At 36.4% G+C, this 22,793-nt stretch overlaps 1 protein-coding gene across 9 annotated transcripts in view; it reads left to right on the top strand.

Annotated features, from left to right (window-relative positions):
• SLC4A10 (solute carrier family 4 member 10) overlaps nt 1–22,793 on the top strand; it is a 312,233-nt gene that overhangs the window by 139,152 nt on the left and 150,288 nt on the right. For all 9 annotated transcript variants that reach the window (XM_067741735.1, XM_067741734.1, XM_067741740.1 and 6 more), the window contains exon 3: nt 8,519–8,665. In XM_067741735.1, the coding sequence (XP_067597836.1) occupies nt 8,519–8,665 (147 nt within the window). The remainder of the gene's footprint in view (nt 1–8,518; nt 8,666–22,793) is intronic.

Here is a 22,793-nt window from a genome sequence, read left to right as displayed (position 1 = left end):
ATTTTCCGTATAGAATAGTCACAGTCATGTGGCCCTTTGTTTTGTAATAATTAAAAATACGGCCCTAGGGTCAGGTGACTGTGACCGCATTGGTGTGACTTTTTTATTCTTTCAGCAAAATAACACAAGAAACAACAGTGCAGTAAGTAGCCTAATAGTATCTCTTGGCAATGCACACATACGCTCACTTACACCCTCTAGGTCTCTTTTCTTTCTCTCCATTGCTGTCCCTCAGCAGAGAATTTCTCTAGGACTTAGAGTTCTTTGATATGTTATGATAAATGATGCCTTGGGGTGTTTTCTGACTCTGTTAGAGTCTCCATGGAATTAAAGATCACATGCTTATTTGGCTTAATGTACTTGACCTTTTCCCATGATTGACATGTCTAAATAAAGGCTGTAGCAACTCAGTAATTATGCACCAGCTGTGTATATTCATTTCACAGAAAAAACACACAGTTCTCTTCAAGAGTAGATAGCTTGACCCCTTCCCTGCCAGCTAAATAAAGGAGAGTAATTACTATTATTATTAATCATAGTAAGATTCCTTTCCATCCCCAAATGCATCTCTTTCCTCACTGCATTTTGTAAACAGTATACTATGACCACAGCTACATAAAGTGTTGTTTCAGTACTGGTATTTCTTATACAATAAAAATATTTACAATAATTCTGGACCTGCTCGACAAGATAGTTCCACACAATTTGTGTCAAAAAATCCAGGATTTGTTAGCAAGATTTGTGTTCAGAAAGCAGTGTTACCTTTAATGAACCTTTGTTTTTCTAATGGGGAAATTGTATTTTCCCTCAACTGACATACAGGTAAATTCTGAATAAATTCTAGGGTTCCGTGCTTATTTCAAAAAAAATCTTTTCTCTTAACAGCACATTGTTCCATTCTCACTTATTCAAAATATGTTCATATCTAAATTATCTGTATTTTTATTAATTCGGGTTTTTAAAAATATGATATAAAGTTAATTCTTGTTGACCACTTTGACTAATTTAAGAAATGCTCATTTGAAAAGATTCCTTCTTTAAACTAAATTTTTGGTCTTTATTTACTATAAAATAAAAATTGTTCCCTATATAATCTTGAAAAATAATTCCAGTTAGGTTTAATAATTGTCAATTCATTTCAGAACCATGACATTTATCATTGTTTCTTGAATTCTTTATGTTCTTAAGTGACGTCTATTAAATTTTGGATATAATAGTGTAGGTAAATTTTATAACCTTAACCTGGAAATGTTATTTGTATACTGTGTTCCACAGGATCTAAGGTGATTCTCTAATTCCTTAGGCCAGGGTTATTATAGTTGGGCTTAGAAAAGTTGGCAATGTATAGAAAAGCAGGAAGACAATGAAATAGGACAGGAAATTTTATTTTGCCTTCATTCTTCTTCAAGCCTCTGAAGGGGAGCAGCTTGAAGGGGGAAGGGAACTAACACAAGTGCAAGTGTCTATCATGTGACAGGCGCCATGTTCAGTATTTTATACCAGTTATATTATCTCATATAATCTTTGTAGAAAATCTCCTAAACATATTGATAAATTTTTAATACATATATTTATTTAATCTGTCCTAAAAGCAAGGATGAGGTTTCTGGATCAAAGGAGAACTGTTATTATTTCTTACAACAATAACCACATGCCCCATTCGTCCCCTTCAGGGTGATGTGATGAGAACTAGGAGGTTATATGCACAGGAAGGGAGCCCCAAAATTATGAATCTGGGAATTTATATAGAAACTGCTATATAGCTGTCTCCTTTCCACCTTGAGAGGCAGGGCAATCTTTCCTCCCTTATGTAAACAAATAGCAGGGAAGACAAGGGGAAGGTCCCCAGTTAAACCCTTTGGAATACAAACCGGTAGCTCTGGGGCCTTATTATCTTTTGAAATGTGAACGTATAAATCTGGGGGATAAGTATCTATCTCTTTGAAGGTCTCTATCTATTCAGTCAGCCTTTAACTTCCAAAGCTTGTCCTTTAACCCAGGTTCCAGTTTTCTTTGCTTTATAAGTCTCTACCCGTACAGAAACATGAAAATATTTCCTTTGTAGTTTCATAGCCCTAAACTGTGGCAATTTCAGTATTGTTGCTATGAAATTTGTGGCCATTAGCTTTGTTTCCATTCTTAAGTCTCTTAGTGTATTTAGTAGCATAATGCATCATTACGTCTATTGTCTATGTATTTTACTTAAAGTATCATCTCTGTGTGAAGATTTACATGCACAATAAAATTTTATTAAGCACCAAGAACTATCAAGCACTCTTCTAGATACTTGGAATACATCAATGAACAAGTTAAAAATCGCTGCTGTTCTGAAATTTTAAAACTTTTGGGAGAAGCTAGAAATTAAACACTAAGCATAATAAGTAAAAAACTTACTATGGTAAGTTCCTGGGTGGCAGTGGGAATGCCAAGGAAGCCAGTATGGCTAGAGTGAAGTGGAGTGATGGGGAGACCAGAAGGAGAGTAGATGGAAGAGATGACAGGAATGAGACATGCAGATCGCAGAGGACCTCATAGAGCATTAGGGAAACCTTGGCCTTTTCTTTGAGTGAAATAGGGTAACATTAGAAGGTTTAGCTGAGGAATGACATAATCTGACTTGTCTTTTCAGAGGGCCACACTGGCTGCTGTGTTTAGGACAGATTGTAGGGGCTAATGTAGACTCAAGAAGACCTGTCTGGAGGCTAATGCAGTAATTCAGGTTGGGTGTCATATGGCCCTGACCAGAGCAGTGAAGTGAAATAATAAGCAGACAAATTTTGGATATATTTTGAAAGTTGTTCCAACAGAGTTTCTGATGGATTGGTTGTAGGCTTAAGAGAAAAAGAGAAGTCTAAAGTGATTCCAAGGTTTTTGTTCTGAGTAACTAGAAAAATGTTTTATCATCAATTGAGGTGGACAAGATTGGGAGGGAGCAATTTATTGGAGGGGGTTGGGCTGGGTAAGATTAGGAGTTTAGTCCTGAACTTGTTGATGTTGAGATGTCTTTTAGACATGCAGTGGAGGTGTCAGGTAAGCAGATGGGTATGCGAGTTAGGAGTTTGGGAAAGAGGTTTGAGCTGGAGTTAGAAAATTGGGAGCTGCCCACACGTAAGTCATATTAGGGACAGATTTAGGCTTTGTGGGGCCTGAAGCTTATGCCATTTTGGGGGTTCTCTAAGAGAAAGAATTCAAAATTTGAATTCAAATTATGTACAAAGGTGAATATTTATTTATTTATTTGCAGTACGCGGGCCTCTCACTGCTGCGGCCTCTCCCGCTGTGGAGCACAGGCTCCGGATGCGCAGGCCCAGCGGCCATGGCTCACGGGCGTAGCCGCTCCGCGGCATGCGGGATCCTCCCGGACCGGGGCACGAACCCGCGTCCCCTGCATCGGCAGGCAGACTCTCAACCACTGCGCCACCAGGGAAGCCCAGAATATTTAGTTTTAATGAGAAAAATCAAAACAAATACTTATTTGGAAACTGATAAATAGCACAAAATCATAACATTTGGAGAAATAGCATAATATTTTAAATAACTTCCTGACATACCTCTGTAACATAACTTCCTGACATACCTCTGTAATATTTTCCCCCTACATTATTGACCTTTAATGTCAAGGAATTTAAAATATTATTTTCTGTTGAGAATATGAAAAATTAATTCTGTCTTTATCATGATTAATTAAATTTTTAAATTAATTATAGTCTAGAAAGGTTATTTTCATCTTTACAACTTATTTACAATTTCATGAAAATTTTCAGAGTTGTCTTAAAATTTAAAACTTCTATCAAGCTTCTTGCATATATTACCTGAAGATTTGGAAGAATTTTCCAAAGACTAACTCTGGCCCTATGCAATTGAAACTTTGCTTCTTTTCCACTGTCCACATATTTCCAATACTAGGCAAATTGTGATTCCTTTGCATATTGTCACACCACTTCAGCCCTGAACATTTGTGGCACAATGTCAGGTGACTTTATCACAGTGGGTACTAGACCACTGGAAACTATTTCTACTTTAGGATAGTCAGGATAGCTAACAATAATTTACTCATATATGGAAGTGATTGTGAATCACATAAATATGTTCCTTTAAACCCAACCTAAATATATCTCCAACTCTGTTTCCTCTTAGTTTCCCAAAAATGTTCACAGACACACAAGTGCCCCCACCACCACGAAGGTATCTTATATTTACAAATTTTCCTGAAATATATGACCATGAAAACACAGTTTTTTTAAAAATTAAAAGACTTTACTTTTTAGAGCAGTTTTAGGTTTGGGGAGATTGCACAGGAAGTACAGAGTTCCCATATGCTCCTTTTCTCCCCTGCACGTAGTTTCCCTATTATACACATTTTGCATTAGTGTAGTACATTTGTTACCATTGATGAAACAATATTAATAGATTATTATTACTAAACTCCATAGTTGACATTTGGATTTACTCTTTTTTTGTATTTCTATGGGTTTTGACAAATGTATAATATTTCATATCTACCATTACAGTATCATACAGCGTAGTGTCACTTCTCTTAAAATGCCCTGTGCTCCACCTATTCATCCCTAACCCCACTCCTTGAACCCTTAGAATCTCTGATATTTTAAATTGTCTCTATAGTTCTACCCTTTCCAGAATGTCATATGCTGGTTAACATCTTAGAGTATGTAGCTTTTTCATTGACTTCTTTCACTTATCAATATGCATTTAAGGTTCCTCCATATCTTTTTTCGTTGTTTATTAATACTCCATTGTATGGATGTACCACAGTTTGTTTATTCATTCACCTATTAAAGGACATCTTGGTTGTTTCCCATTTTTTGACAATTATGAATAAAGCTTCTACAAACATTTATGTGCAGGTTTTTGTGTGGGCGTTAGTTTTCAACTCACTGGGACAAATGCCTAGTGAGGAAATTAGTATTTAGATTAGGATCTAGACACAGATCTTACACCTTTCACAAAAATTACTGAAAGGTAATCATTTACCTAAAGGTAAAACAAAATTATGCAACTTCTAGAAGATAACATAGGAGAAAATCTAGATGACCTTGAGTTTGGTGATGACTTTTTATATACAGCATTATACAGCACAATCCATGAAAGAAAAATTGATAAATTGAACTTCTTTAAAATTAAAACTTCTGCTCTGTGAAAGACACTGTTATAGGATTGAAAAGATAAGCCACAGACTGGGAGAATACTCTTGCAAAATATACCTAATGAAGGGCTGTTATCCAAAATACACAAAGAACTCTTAAAATTCAACAATAAGAAAACAAATAATCCAATTACAAAAATAGGAAAAGATCTGAACAGACATCGCAGCAAAGAAGATATACAGGTGGTAAATAAGCAAATGAAAAGATGCTCAACATCATGTGTCATTAGGAAATTGCAAATTAAAACAATGAGATACCATTACACATCTATTAGAATGGCTAAAATCCAAAACATTGACATCACCAAATGTTGACAAGGATGTGGTACAACAGAAACTCTCATTCTTTGCTCCCAGAATGCAAAATGATACAGCCACTTTGGAAGATAGTCTGATAGTTTCTAACAAAGGTAAGCATAAGCTTACCATATAATCCAGCAATTATACTCATAGTATTTACCCAAATGGGTCTTTACTTTTTAACCAGCTCTGCAAGATTCTGCCTCAGGAAATTCCTTCAGGCTAGTCTTCCTTGCATTTAATGTTCTCAAGACATGAGTTCAGCTGTGTTGTCTTGGTATCCTCTTCCTATCTGAATATATTTGGATATAGTTTCAGATTGTTTATTTTTACCTTGACTTGGCAACTTCTTAGGATGTTACTTCTGGCAATTGCCCATCAGATTCACATTCCACAAACAAAGGCAATATTCACTATTCCCAAGCAGACCCTCTGGACTTGCCAGCCTGGTGCATGGTGCTCCTTACCTTTGTCTGTCCAGGAATGGTTATCTTAATTAGTAATTGTTAGAAACCTCTGCAATCTTTAAAGTTTAGCTCTAGGAAATAGTCACTGTCTAAACTTCCTCAATTTTTATCCATTTCCCTATCCACTGAAACTGATCTCAAGAAAGTTACAGATAAATATTAATTTGTAACTGTAATGGCAAATTTTTAGTATTAATCTTGTTTGACTCCTTTGTAGCATATAAACTGCTAACTGAACCCGTCTTAAAACTCTTTTCCTTTGGTTTCTTTAAAAATTTTTTAAATTGTGAAATGAAGCATACATCCAGAAAAGTGCAGAAAGCTTATGTACAAAGTTTAATAAACATTTTTAAAGCAAAAACTTGTATTATGAAACAGAACACTTTTAGCACCCCAGAAGCTCCTCATGTGCCTCTCCCCAGTCACAACGCCTATTCTTCTTTATGCCAGAAATAACAAATATTCTGACTTTTGTATTGAGTGTGCATGCTGTGCATGCATCCTTGAACAATATATTTTAGTTATTCTATCTTTAAATCTTAAAAAAGGAATTATATATTTTTTGCTCAATATTATGTTTGTGAATATATATATATATATATATATATATATATATATATATATATGTATCACATCTCTAGCCATTCATCTGTTGATGGACATGTAGGTTGCTTCCATATCTTGGCAATTGTAAATAATGCTGGTGATTTTTCTTTCAAGTTTTTCTGTATATATTTTAGATTGTCCAAGTTCTTTTAAAATAATGATGTTGGAAATTTGCAATTTTGTTGAGTATATAGATTAATGCATGTCTGTTTGGGGGGATGGGTTCACATCTTCTCGCTGATTCTAATACGTATGTCTAGAGGACACCCAGAGCAATATATCACACTGTGAATGCCACTTTTTACATAAGTTGGAAAGGCTGAAACCTGCTGATTTGTAAGAATAAAATAATGCCTTATTCATATTTGTATCCCTGATACCTAGCACAGTACCACTCAATAAGTTGTTCATTTCAGTAAACATTTGTTAGGCATCTGCTGTATGCCAGGCACTGTGCAAGGTGCTAAAGATACAAAATGACTAACACATGGGCCTTCCCTAAGGAAGATTCATAAGAAAACTACTTGTAAGCAAACAGCTACAATCAAGGGTTATTGTGCTTTGGTGTATATGATTAAGCACTAGAGGATCCTAAGCAGGAAAATGGTCAACTGTATTTAGACTGAGGAGGTATGCAAAATTTCATAGATCTCATAATCCTTGAGCTGAGACTTGGGAGGTGAGTTAGGTATGCATCAGATAATCAGGAAAGTCAAAGATATTTCATACAGTTGGAAGAATAAGAGCAGCATTAAGTAAAAGAGAGACTTGAGAACACCTGGCAATTCAGGAATGAAAGGGCACACACTGGCTTATAGTATGTGTGGCAGAGTGGATTTAGAAGCCTGCCTGGAGAAATAGGCAGATGTCAGGTATTGTTTGGCTTTATAGAGTAAAAAACTTTATCCTATAGGCAACAGAAAGCAATGAATGAGTTTAAAGCAGGGAAGTAATGTAGGCAGATTTGCATTTTGGAAAAAAAAAGCCATCAATATTCAGGATGGATTAAGTGGGACAAGAATGGAATTAGAAAAGATAATGCTAGGGAGAATGTTCTAATAGTCCTGGTGAGACATGAGGGTCCAAATTAAGACAGCAGCACTAGGGATATTGAAGAGAGCATGGATTCAAGAGATGTAAAAGAGGACCTAGTGACAAATTGGATGTGCTTTGAGATGACTGGATAGATGATGCATTTACTGAGATAGATGATAGTTACTTGGGGGACAAAGAAAAGGATGAGTTCCGTGGACATGTTGACTTTGACATGCCTGTGGGAAGGATGTTTAGGTAAATATGTCTAATAGGTGGATGGATGGATATATAAGTCTGCAGTCTAAGAAAAAGATCTGGTGTCAAGTCCTAGGGATCCCAATCTTGAATGAATAAATAGAAGAAAAGCCAGAAAAGGAAACCAATATGAGAAGAAAAAAAAAAAAGGAGGAGGAGGAAGACCAAGAGAAATTTAAATCGTAGAGAAAAGAATGGTCAATGGTATCAAGTGCCACAGAAAGGAACAATAGAGCTGAAAAAAACTCCTATGGGATTTGGCATTACTAAGACCTTGGTGAAATCTGTTTTATTAGAGATAGTGATTGTTTCACAGAGTTAACCGTGAAGGGAAGGGAACTGGTGAGATAACTAGTTAGTTGAGTGTAGGGAGAATATAGAACAAAAAAAAATGTTAATGAAAGAAGTATAATTATAAACTATGGGGAATAGACACAGAGAGATTATTATGATAGCTAATAAATTAATGGTGGTTATAAAATATAGTATAACCAAATAATTAGTATTGTAGGTGTTTATGATAGACCTGTGTACCAAAGTACAATGCCAAGCCCCAAGTGTATCACATTATAAATACTCAAAAACTATTTCCTGAATTGAATTGGATTGGGTTTCCATTAACATGTAAATAATCATCTTCTGTGCCTTAGAATAATTTAGAGTTTAATTTGTGTATTTACTTCTGATGAAGGTCATCGGACACTATTTATTGGAGTTCATGTGCCCCTGGGAGGAAGAAAAAGCCATCGACGTCACAGGCATCGTGGTCATAAACACAGAAAGAGAGACAGAGAGAGAGATTCGGGACTAGAGGATGGCAGGGAGTCACCTTCCTTTGGTAAGAATGTCTCTTTGTTTTAATTAAATTTATGATTGTAATATTATACTTGTTTGTACAATCCATAATTAGCAGTAATACTCATAAAGTTGTTTATACCTTTATAAAAGATTTGGGCAGATACCTCACTCATAAAGTTGTTTATAACTTTATAAAAGATTTGGGCAGATTGGGGAGAAGCGGGAGAAAGAATGTTTAATCTTTATTTTTCTCTTGTGCATCTGCTTTGTGAAGGTGAGGACTGGCTTAGTTTTGTGATGGAGGAAATACACTTAAGCAGTAGAACTTAGTTGTCTTAACTCATGATAATTTGTACAAATAATAGTCATTGCTCTAAGTAGTTTGAAAATCCAAGGGGAAATGCCTTTATTAAGTTCCCAGTTACACTATTGTAGATGCTTTCCGAATTTCACTCTTAGGATGTGAACTTTCTACTGTTTTGAATATTCTTCCTTTAAAAGTATACAATTGACCCTTGAACAACACAGGTTTGAGCTGGAACGGTCTACCTATACATGAATGTTTTCAGTAGTAAATACTACAGCACTACATTATCTGTGGTTGGTTGAATCCATGGATGGTGGAACCGGATACAACTGACTATAAATTATACGTGGATTTTCAACTGTGAAGAGGGTCAGTGCCCCTAATCCCCCATTGTTCAAGGGTCAACTATATATAGAATATCAAAGTATAGTGATATGGAAGTTGTTAACAATTCCTGAGTGCCATGAGAGCCTATGTACATGACATAATTAAGAACCTGACTTCCAGTTTCCTGACCTTCCCACGTCCTATGACCTCCTTCACTGCACCTTGTTCACTTACTCATTCATTTTGCTCTCTGACCACAGCTTCACTCCTTACTTGCTTGTTCAACTACTTGACCTCTCTACTTTTTTTTCTATCCATGTTATCTTTATTTCCTGATCCTATTCTGATTTCATACCCTGTAATTTTAGTAGTACTTTTGCTAATATTCTAAATACCTTAATTTCCCTGTTTTAGTTTTATTCATACCTTTACCCCCATTTTTAAAAACCAGATTTATGTTAGGTTCTTCCATGTCCCTACTTTCTCCCTGCCTTCCCAAGTAGGCATGCTCTGCAGGACATAGTCATTCAACAGGGCAGATTGTAACCATTTAAGTTCATTACTCAAGTAGGAATTCCCTGGCGGTCCAGTGGTTAGGACTTGGCACTTTCACTCCCGGGGCCGGGTTCGATCCCTGGTCAGAGAATTAATATCCCTGAAGCCTCATGTTGTGGCCAAGAAAGAAAAAAAAAAACCCAAAAAGTAAATAAATTAATTCATTACTCAAGTGGACCTTCAACACCTCCTCCCAATTCTACTGAATGTTTTCAATTTTTGAAATAAGTATTTTTCAATCTTCTTCACCATTCTCCAACACCCCCCTTTTCACAGTCACCTAGCAGATGCTTTCTACTTCAAAAGGAAAATATGTCACCAGAAAGAATTCACTCAACTTCCCTCCTGTGAAACATGCAAACATAAACATATGCCTACATCTGCAACTGTTTTTTCCTCATAATGCAATAAGGAAGTTTTCTTTTCAATTATGTTTATCTCCTATTCCCTCCCACCTTGAAATTTATACAATTTACAATCTAGTTTACTTCTTCTTCTCAACTGGATTATTCTCATCATCTATCCTTCCAACTGCCTCAAACACACATTTCCCCATACAGTTGTATTCAGATATAAGGTAAGTTAGCATATGAAGTTTGGGGGAACAATTTTACTTTTAATACTCTATAGACATTGCTTTATTTAATATCTGGTTTTGCTAAGTATTGAAGAGAAATTTGTAGTCTCTCTGTTTTTTCATTTTTTAAGTTTATGTCTTTTAAGCTTGAATGCTTATAGACAATTTTTTATGTCCCTTTATTTAAGAAAACTTGCTAATGGTGAGTATGTTAAAAAGCATTTCCAGTCTGCATACACTGATATTTTTCCACTGAGAGAATATTTTCCTGTCTTATCTGATTCTGTTCCACTTACTTTGGTCTCTTCTTTGTGAATTATATCTGCATGTTGGATTTATGATATCTGCTTGTTGTCCTTTTTTTGGTAGCTTAAAGTTAGTCTCTCATTATTCATTTGATTATCTGCAGTATCGATTCTGCATTTTACTACTTCTATTAGGGGTTTTGATTTTGCTGTTGCATCTTTAGTTTTAAGTTTCTTTCTTATCTCATCTGATTTTCTTTACATTTCCTCCTGTCCTTTCCTAATTAGTGTTTGTTTTTCCTGCTTGATAGAGTCTGTGTTTTTAGTCTATTGATGATCCCCAGTAGTTCTGGACATTTTCTTTTGATTCTGAAGTAGATAATTTTCAGAGGTATCATCTTCTTTTGGGCCATAAAGATTATTTTGACTTTCCTTTGATTTATAGTATTTTTACAGGCTGCCAGTTTTTTTCTTTTTACTCACCAAGTAAAAGAAAATACTTCTTTTTACTTTCCAAGGCAAAATATATCCATACTATGTGTGTCCAGCTATATCCTAAGGCGGCTTAGAGAGGCACTGCCATTAGTGTGTTCTTCGTCTCCATCACTGTGTATAATTATGGGCATCAAACTTCCCCAAATACAATGTACTTCTGCCAGAGGTAGAATGATTGATGGGAGTGTGTAAAGAAAAGTACTCTGGGTATCCTGCACCAGCATGATAGAAGGATGATCATCTCTGAGTCAGTGGGCAGAAGAGGAGGTGTGAAAGTGTCCCCCACATTTTCAGTGTTTTTTGTTTCATGAAGTAGAGTCTGGGAATATAACAGAGAGACAACTGGGTAGATTTCTCTTACGCCAGCTTCATCTGTTTATAGTTAGGGGAGATTCCCTCTTAGACTCTGGGAATGGAATATCTGTTGGAATAAGCTTTAATGGTTACTTTGAGTTTCTTAAATACTTCTAATATTTGAGAAAATAAGTGGCATTCACATGAACTTAGAAATATTTAGTAAACAAACAAAAATAAGCTGTTCCTTCTGCCTCTGTCATGTTATTCTTTTTTTCCATAGGTGGATACATTATGTCAGTTTTTCTAGAACAGTGGTCCTCAACCTTGGCTACGCCTGGGAGATTTAAAAACATTTTGGTGGCCAAATCCCATACCAGTCAGAATCTCTGTGGGTGGGACCCAAGCATAAGTACTTTTAAAAAATACCCCAGGGCTTCCCTGGTGGGGCAGTGGTTGAGAATCTGCCTGCTAATGCAGGGGACACGGGTTCGAGCCCTGGTCTGGGAGGATCCCACATGCCGCAGAGCAACTATGCCCGTGAGCCACAACTACTGAGCCTGCACATCTGGAGCCTGTGCTCCGCAACAAGAGAGGCCATGACACTGAGAAGCCCGCACAGCGCAATGAAGAGTGACCCCCGCTTGCCACAACTAGAGAAAGCCCTCACACAGAAATGAAGACCCAACACAGCAAAAATAAATAAAATAAATTAATAAACTCCTACCCACAACATCTTCTTAAAAAAAAAAAATACCCCAGGTGATTCAAATGTGCAACCAAGGTTGAGATCCAGTGTTCTAGAAACTTTGCTATTCAAAGTGTGGACCATCACAATGCTATGAGACTAGGTATCAATTACAGGAAAAAAACTGTAAAAAATACAAACACATAGAGTCTAAACAATATGCTACTAAATAGCCAAGAGATCACTGAAGAAATCACAGAGGAAATCAAAAAAACCTAGAAACAAATGACAATGAAAACACGACGACCCAAAACCTATGGGGTGCAGCAAAAGCAGTTTAAGAGGGAAGTTTATAGCAATACAATCCTACCTCAAGAAACAAGAAACAGCTCAAATAAACAACCTTACTGTACACCTAAAGCAATTAGAGAAAGAACAACAAAAAACTCTAGAATTAGCAGAAGGAAAGAAATCATAAAGATCAGATCAGAAATAAATGAAAAAGATATGAAGGAAACAATAGCAAAGATCAATAAAACTAAACGCTGGGTCTTTGAGAAGATAAACAAAATCGATAAACCATTAGCCAGACTCATCAAGAAAAAAAGGGAGAAGACTCAAATCAACAGAATTAGAAATGAAAAAGGAGAAGTAACAACTGACACTGCCGAAATACAAAAGATCATGAGAGATTACTACAAGCAACTCTATGCCAATAAAATGGACAACCTGGAAGAAATGGACAAATTCTTAGAAATGCACAACTGCCAAGACTGAATCAGGAAGAAATAGAAAATATGAACAGACCAATCACAAGCACTGAAATTGAAACTGTGATTAAAAATCTTCCAACAAACAAAAGCCCAGGACCAGACGGCTTCACAGGCGAATTCTATCAAATATTTACAGAAGAACTAAAACCTATCCTTCACAAACTCTTCCAAAATATAGCAGAGGAAAGAACACTCCCAAACTCATTCTATGAGGCTACCATCACCCTGATACCAAAACCAGACAAAGATGTAACAAAAAAAAGAAAACTACAGGCCAATATCTCTGATGAACATAGATGCAAAAATCCGCAACCAAATACTAGCAAAGAGAATCCAACAGCACATTAAAAGGATCGTACACCATGATCAAGTGGGGTTTATTCCAGGAATGCAAGGATTCTTCAATATACGCAAATCAATCAGTGTGATACACCATATTAACAAATTGAAGGATAAAAACCATATGATAATCTCAATAGATGCAGAAAAAGCTTTCGACAAAATTCAACACCCATTTATGGTAAAAACTCTCCAGGCATAGAGGGAACCTACCTCAACATAATAAAGGCCATATATGACAAACCCATAGACAACATTGTTCTCTATGGCGAAAAACTGAAACCATTTCCTCTAAGATCAGGAAAAAGACAACGTTGCCCACTCTCACCACAATTATTCAACATAGTTTTGGAAGTTTTAGCCACAGCAATCAGAGAAGAAAAAGAAACAAAAGGAATCCAAATCAGAAAAGAAGAAGTAAAGCTGTCACTGTTTGCAGATGACATGATACTCTACATAGGGAATCCTAAAGATGCCACCAGAAAACTACTAGAGCTAATCAACGAATTTGGTAAAGTAGCAGGATACAAAATTGATGCACAGAAATCTCTTGCATTCTTATACACTAATGACAAAAACTCTGAAAGAGAAATTAAGGAAACATTTCCCATTTACCACTACAACAAAAATAATAAAATACCTAGGAATAAACCTACCTAAGGAGGCAAAAGACCTGTATGCAGAAAACTGTGAGACACTGATGAAAGAAATTAAAGATGATACAAACAGATGGATAGATATACCATGTTCTTGGATTAGAAGAATGAACATTGTGAAAATGACGATACTACCCAAAGCAATCTACAGATTCAATACAATCCCTATCAAACTACCAATGGCATTTTTCACAGAACTAGAACAAAAATTTCACAATTTGTTTGGAAACACAAAAGACCCTGAATAGCCAAAGCAATCTTGAGAAAGAAAAACGGAGCAGGAGGAATCAGGCTCCCTGACTTCAGACTATACTATAAAGCTACAGTAATCAAGACAGTATGTTGATTTTGTGCCAGTAGGCACAAAACAGAAATATAGATCAATGGAACAGGATATAAAGCCCAGAGATAAACCCATGCACATGTGGTCACCTTATCTTTGATAAAGGAGGCAAGAATATACAATGGAGAAAAGACAGCCTCTTCAATAAGTGGTGCTGGGAAAACTGGACAGCTACATGTAAAAGAATGAAATTAGAACACTCCCTAACACCATACAGAAAAATAAACTCAAAATGGATTAAAGACCTAAATGTAAGGCCAGACACTATAAACCTCGTAGAGGAAAACATAGGCTGAACACTCTATGACATAAATCACAGCAAGATCCTTTTTGACCCACTTCTGAGAGAAATGGAAATTAAAACAAAAATAACAAATGGAACCTAATGAAACTTAAAAGCTTTTGCACAGCAAAGGAAACCATAAACAAGACGAAAAGACAACCCTCAGAATGGGAGAAAATATTTGCAAACGAAGCAACTGACAAAGGATTAATCTCCAAAATATACAAGCAGCTCATGCAGCTCAATATCAAAAAAAACAAACAACCCAATCCCAAAATGGGCAGAAGACCTAAATAGACATTTCTCCAAAGAAGATATACAGATTGCCAACAAACACATAAAAGGATGCTCAACATCACTAATCATTAGAGAAATGCAAATCAAAACTGCAATGAGGTATCATCTCACACTAGTCAGAATGGCCTTCATCAAAAAATCTACAAACAATAAATGCTAGTGAGGGTGTGGAGAAAAGGGAACCCTCTTGCACTGTTGGTGGGAATGTGAATTGATACAGCCACTATGGAGAACAGTATGGAGCTTCCTTAAAAAACTAAAACTAGAACTACCATATGACTCAGCAATCCCACTACTCAGCATATACCCTGTGAAAACCATAATTCAAAAAGAGTCATGTACCACAATGTTCATTGCAGCTCTATTTACAATAGCCAGGACATGGAAGCAACCTAAGTGTCCATCTACAGATGAATGGATAAAGAAGATGTGCCACATATATACAATGGAATATTACTAAGTCATTAAAAGAAACAAAATTGAGTTATTTGTAGTGAGGTGGATGGACCTAGAGTCTGTCATACAGAGTGAAGTGAAAGAGAAAAACAAATACTGTATGCTAACACATATATATGGATTCTAAAAAAAAAAAAGTGGTTCTGAGGAACCTAGGGGCAGGACAGGAATAAAAATGCAGAAGTAGAGAATGGTCTTGAGGGCACGGGGAGGGGTTAGGGTAAGCTGGGATGAAGTGAGAGAATAGCATTGACATATATACACTACTAAATGTAAAATAGATAGCTAGTGGGAAGCAGCCACATAGCACAGGGAGATCAGCTCGGTGCTTTGTGACCACCTAGAGAGGTGGGATAGGGAGCGTGGGAGGGAGACGCAAGAGGGAGGGGATATGGGGATATGTGTATACATATAGCTGATTCACTTTGCTATACAGCAGAAACTAACACAACATTGTAAAACAATGATACTCCAATAAAGATGTTTAAAAAAATGAAAGACACTGGAGCAGGAATAGCACAAATACCTATTATGGTTGGACTCAAGTAGCAGAAGTGGGAGAACTGGCTGGACTAAAACAAAAGGGAGTGGTAAGGATATGATGAATGATGGTGCAAACTATGTAATGGCATTCATGGTCAAAAACATTTATACTACTGCTCTTTATAAAGAAAATAGGTCAGAGTCAGCTGAAAGGCTGGGACTCAATAACAAGGGATTAAGTAGAAGAAAAGAGAATTTTAAAATGTTCTTCTCGAATAAAGAATGTTAAATTTTAAAAAGAAAAGAAGTGTGGTCCATGAGCCAGCAATATTAGCATCACATTTGAGCTTGTTAGAAATGCAGAATCTTAGGCCCCATCCCAGACCTCTTGAATCTGAATCTGTGTATTAGCAATAACTTTTGGTAACTTACATGCACATTAAAATTGGACAAACTCTAGAATATTGCTTGTCACATCTTGTTGTATGTTAGACTCATCTGAGGAGCTTTTAAAAAATATTGATGCTCAAAGACTTTTATTTAATTAATCTTGGGTATTTTCCTAGGTCATGGTATTTTTAAAAAGTATCCCAGGTGATTTAATATCCAGCTAGGATCAAGAGCCATTGATCTATCTTAAGAAAGTCCTGCCTCTTTATTTGGGAAACTTGGCAATAAGCCAGGTAGCCCAGATTCTGCCACTGATGTGTCAGCCACTATTTTTGGATGCCACCTTTTCCTTCCTCCACCAACCATCTGAGTATCTTTATTGCCATTTAGACCTAAGATCTGTTTTATCAGGGACAAAGGTTTGGCACCCTAGTAGTCGCTAAGCAGTAGAACCTCCTATATTTCACTTTTTAAAGTTTCTTCAGGACTAATAATCTGCCTATGTTCCTATTCCACAGTCAGTTTAAGTGCCTTGATAATCAAGTACTCAGTTACATGCTGAGACTGAAACCATGTTATGGACACCATCCCACTTGATTTGGACTTTGATACTCAGCATAGTGTGAATATATGAGATTACTATGCTGAAGCCTTCGAAGAAAATTTCTGACAACTTAAGAAATACTTATTGTACTTGGAAAGATTTCAAAGAAAATCTTTGGAAGACATTCCTACAGGTGCTTTAAAATTATAAAAAATTCAACTTCAAAGAGGTATGAGATAGAAGAGAATGTAAGGAAGCATCAGGCTCCTCTGCTGGGATCCTGGAGCTTTTATATTGTAAATTGGAGTATGGGATTATGAAGACACGGAATAATTTGGACCCATATTTCTGGAGCAAGGATCAATTTAACAAAAAGATTTTAGTGTAAATATTTGAATTTTGGCACTCAAAAATGTCATTCCAATATATGAGAAACATTCACAGAATCCCACTTTATCATATGACCCAATCATGTAAGGCAGTGTTGTTAGGAACCTGGTTGTATCAGTGCTGCATCCAGGGAAAACTGAACAGGCCTTACTGTAGCCAAAGAGATTATGCTCATGTCACAGGCCTGCAATGGCTGGGTCTAGTCCACCAGATCCCATGGTTGGAATGTGATTTCTAGGTGAGTCCAAAGATAGACCCAGCTTTTTTTTTTTTTTTTTGCGGTACGCGGGCCTCTCACTGCTGTGGCCTCTCCCACTGTGGAGCACAGGCTCCGGACGCGCAGGCTCAGCGGCCATGGCTCACGGACCCAGCCACTCCACGCATGCGGGACCCTCCTGGACCGGGGCATGAGCCTGCGGCCCCCGCATCGGCAGGCGGACTCTCAATCATTGCGCCACCAGGGAAGCCCAGACCCAGCTTTTTGACTGTGTCGTTATGGTGGTGGTGATACTTTGATTATACAAAACTTTTGATGCCTGCAAATAAGTTCAATCTACTTTTGTTACTGTGCTTAACAAAATTGTTTGTATAAGATTGTGATGATTAATTTTTCTTCCTACTGTAATCAATTCCCTGACAACAGAATACTGCTAAAACTTTGCATCTTGTTATTTTTAATATTGTCTTTCATTCACTTTATATAATTTTAAATTATATTTTCAACCAGGAACATGGTTGAGTTGTTTAAAAATAAGTTTGAAGCATTAGCTTGAAGTCAGTGAAAATATAAAAGATAATGAGAGAAATTCAGAACACTTTAATGTTAATTTGCTCCTCAGCCTCCCAACAAAGAATGTAACAGGAGAGATGACAACAGTATATAAATTATAATTAATCTATAAGCACTAGAAATAAATCTTAAAGACATCTACTTTACTAAATGCTTATTTAAAATATGGTACTCAAAGGTACTGTATAAATTAGCACAACCCTTGAATTAGACCTGGGATTTTTCCATTCTTAGATGATAAATTGTGTACACATTTTAGGAAGAATGAAGCAAATACAGAAAACATAACTTCAAATCTGTTTATTGATGGCAATAGCTTCCTGTTCCTATTTAACTCCCAATTGGCTGATATATAAGAATATCAATGAGTTTTTAAAAAAATTATTTTATGTAATGTATAACACAAGTATTTATGAATGTTAAAACATAGAAACATAAATGTACAACTCAATGATTTATGACAAAGAAACATCTGTGTAAATATTGTCTTGGCTAGCACTCCAGAAACCCCCTTTGTCCTCCCTCCCAGTCACTACTCTCTCCCTTCTCCCCAAAAGGATCTCTAGTCTGTCTTCTTACATTGGGTGTTTTGCCTGTTTTTGAACTTTTTATAAACAAAGTCATGCAGGAGGTATTTGTGTCTCTGTTGTTCAACATTGTGTTGTTAGTGGGATTCACCAATGTTTTTAGCTGTAGCTTTGGTTTATTCGTTTTCATTATTGTACAGTGCTCATTTGTTTGTATAAACCATGCATTCTACTATTAATGAAAATTTAGGTTATTTAATTTTTGGAGATACTATGAAGAACAGTGCTGTGAACATTTTTGTATATGTCTCTTGGTGCACATATGCATTTCTCATACCTAGGAATGAAATTATTTGTTGCTGAGTCATAAGATATGTGTATTTCAACTTTAGTAGGTAATGCCAAACAGTTTCCAAAATAGGGTACGTATTAACACTTTCACCAGCAAAGTGTGAGAGCATATGTTGTTTTACATTCTAACTACCACTTGACAATTTCATTCTGTTAACATTAACCATCTAATGAGGGGCATAATGGTATGTCATTATCTTAATTTGCATTTCTTGATTACCAGTGAGGTTGTGTAACTTTGCATGTGCTTTTTTGGCCATTTGGATAGCCTCTTCTATGATGTGCCTATTCAGGTCTTATGCTTGTTTGTTTTTTTTTTTAATTGGATCATTTATTCTTTTTGATTTGTAGAAGTTCTTTATATATTATGGACATGTCTTTTGTTGGTTTTTCATGTTTCAATTATCTCACATTTGTGGCTTATCTTTTTTTTTTTTTTTTTTTTTTGCGGTACACGGGCCTCTCACTGTTATGGGCTCCAGACGTGCAGGCTCAGCAGCCATGGCTCACGGGTAGCTGCTCCGCGGCATGTGGGATCTTCCCGGACCGGGGCACGAACCCGCGTCCCCTGCATCGGCAGGCGGACTCCCAACCACTGCGCCACCAGGGAAGCCCTGTGGCTTATCTTTTCACTCTTTTAATGGTGTCTTTTGATGTATCTACAAATTCCAGAAGAGGTACTAAGAGGCTGAGACCCTTATTCCCTAGTACAGCTTTCTCCATGCTGTAATTTATTTCCATTATATATTTTACTAAATACAGAAACAGAACCTTATCTTAATCTATCATAGTCTTAGCTACAGTTTGTATTACAATGATCTATGTTTTCAGTGGCTATCTTAAAAGTAAGTAAAATACCAATCAAAATAGGAGAAATATTTATGCTTAGAAAAATTCTTTCTGATTGTGATATTACTATAATTTACATGATTTATGTCATACAATTTTAAGTTGCATAGATATTTAAAAAGTCATTGAATAACACATTTTGAATATTTGCTGTATTGAAACATAATCTGAGCCTCTCTTTAAGACATTAAAAGTATGTTGATGGGATGATCATAAAAAGACTTTGTGAGCATAACCTAATACCTATAAAATCATTTCTACTCTAAAGAATGAAAAGCCAGATACATGGAGTCATATGTTGTTTAAAAACCAAATACAATACCTCTTGTCCATGAATAGATTATCCTACGTTAATAAATTATTATTTCCTATGCTGTTATCATTGTGTCTTCGAGAAGTCTTTTAAACATATGATGCCCTACCTCAGACTTTCAAATCCTCTTTATTCGTAACTATGAGGGTCTTATTTCCTCATGTTTATTTAATGACTATGTTGTGATGAGTGATCCTCATGCTTTATTAGGGGAAATACTAATAAGTCTTAAATGCAAGCTTCCTGCACATAGTACTTGAGTTTGGGGGGTTGGATGCATGGTAAGTGTTATAGATACCCAGATTACTGATACAGAGTAAACTGAAATAAGTCATTGAAAACAGTGATGAGAGAAATTGTTTCAAAAGAATGAGAAACACGGGCTTCCCTGGTGGTGCAGTGGTTGAGAGTCCGCCTGCCGATGCAGGGGACGCGGGTTCGTGCCCTGATCCGGGAGGATCCCACGTGCCGCGGAGCGCTGGGCTGCTGGGCCTGCGCGTCCGGAGCCTGTGCTCCGCAACGGGAGAGGCCACAACAGTGAGAGGCCCGCGTACTGCAAAAAAAAAAAAAAAAAAAAAGAATGAGAAACAATACCAATGTTGAGGCATGGCTACTCTGGGATTGGTTTCTGAGAAGTGAGTGAGTTGTTAGAATAGGCTGTCATGAAACACAAAACTTCTATGTCTGGTCACACTGGGTAGGTCTAATAGAAAAATTTAATTGATTTCTTAGTGTAACTCTAAAATTACAACTTATGCTCTTTTTTACGGCTGTTTGAAGCACTGACTTTATTTATTTTTTATTTTTTATTTTTTTTTGGTCCAGAAGAACCAGCCACAGAGGTAACAGGCTGTCAAGAAGCATTTCTTTTGACTCTGATGTGATTTGGTTTAGTATATATTACTATAATCCAGATAGTATACTTTTAGGAAAAATATAATACTAGCTTCTTATTTCAGATAAATTAAATCATAAATGTATATGCTGCACTGTGATTTCCTTAAGCACATTTGATATTTATGGAAATCCATCAGTCTCATTTCAAAATCAACATTCATGTTACATCTAGGAAATTGGCATATTCTTTTGAAGAGGTTGTTAAGCAGGAGACTTGGCTATTGACTCAATTCTTATTCGTTTTGCTATAAAATTTAGTTTGACAAATTTCTTAAAATATTTGGCAATAAACCATATCTCATATATTAACATTCTTAAAAGGAAATGCTTTACTAATGCCTGCAGCAAATATGCTATATAAAAGTAGTTTCTTTTTCCTTTCTTATAATTTCTTGAATATATGTAATCATATATAAGATATAGTGCTGCACATTGGTGGGAACAATTAAACAATTTAAAAACTGGGATGCCCTGTATTTTAAGACTTTATTTTTTGGCCCAGAGATAAACCCACGCACATGTGGCCACCTTATCTTTGATAAAGGAGGCAAGAATATACAATGGAGAAAAGACAGCCTCTTCAATAAGTGGTGCTGGGAAAACTGGACAGCTACATGTAAAATAATGAAATTAGAACACTCCCTAACACTGTACACAAAAATAAACTCAGAGTGGATTAAAGACCTAAATGTAAGGCCAGACACTATAAACCTTGTAGAGGAAAACATAGGCAGAACCTTCTATGACATAAATCACAGCAAGAGCCTTTTCCACCCACCTCTTAGAGAAATGGAAATAAAAGCAAAAATAAACAAATGGGACCTAATGAAACTTAAAAGCTTTTACACAGCAAAAGAAATCATAAACAAGATGAAAAGACAGCCCTCAGAATGGGAGAAAATATTTGCAAATGAAGCAACTGACAAAGGATTAATCTCCAAAATATACAAGCAGTTTATGCAGCTCAATATCTAAAAAACAAACAACCCAATCCCAAAATGGGCAGAAGACCTAAATAGACATTTCTCCAAAGAAGATATACAGACTGCCAACAAACACATGAAAGGATGCTCAACAATAGTACTCATTAGAGAAATGCAAACCCAAACTACAATGAGGTATTACCTCACACTGGTCAGAATGGCCATCATCAAAAAATTTGCAAACAAGAAATGCTGGTGTTTGAGGGAACCCTCTTGCACTGTTGGTAGGAATGCAAATTGATACAGCCATTATGGAGAACCGTATGGAGGTTCCTTAAAAAACTAAAAATAGAACTACCATATGACCCAGCAATGCCACTACTGGGCATATACCCTGAGAAACCATAATTCAAAAAGAGTCATGTACCACAATGTTCATTGCAACTCTGTTTACAATAGGCAGGCCACGGAAGCAACCTAAGTGTCCCTTGACAGATGAATGGATAAAGAAGATGTGGCACATATATACAATGGAGTATCACTCAGCCATAAAAAGAAATCAAACTGAGTTATTTGTAGTGAGGTGGATGGACCTAGAGACTGTCATACAGAGTGAAGTTAAGTCAGAAGGAGAGAAACAAATACTGTATGCTAGCGCATATATATGGAATCTAAGAAAAATGGTTCTGAAGAACCTAGGGTCAGGACAGGAATAAAGATGCAGACGTAGAGAATGGACTTGAGGACACGGGGAGGTGGAAGGGTAAGCTGGGACAAAGTGAGAGAGTGGCATGGACATACATACACTACCAAATGTAAAATAGCTAGCTAGTGGGAAGCAGCTGCATAGCACAGGGAGATCAGCTCTGTGCTTTGTGACCACCTAGAGGGGTGGGATAGGGAGGGTGGGAGAGAGACGCAAGAGGAAGGGGATATGGGGATATATGTATACGGATAGCTGATTCACTTTGTTATACAGCAGAAACTAACACACCATTGTAAAGCAATTATACTCCAATAAAGATGTTAAAAAAAAAGCCTTTATTTTTTAGAGCAGTTTTAGGTTTACATGAAAA

Source organism: Pseudorca crassidens, chromosome 6 (genome assembly GCF_039906515.1).
Source record: "Pseudorca crassidens isolate mPseCra1 chromosome 6, mPseCra1.hap1, whole genome shotgun sequence".
In the NCBI taxonomy this organism is placed as follows: Eukaryota; Metazoa; Chordata; class Mammalia; order Artiodactyla; family Delphinidae; genus Pseudorca; species Pseudorca crassidens.
This window is presented reverse-complemented; position numbering and strand designations above follow the sequence as displayed.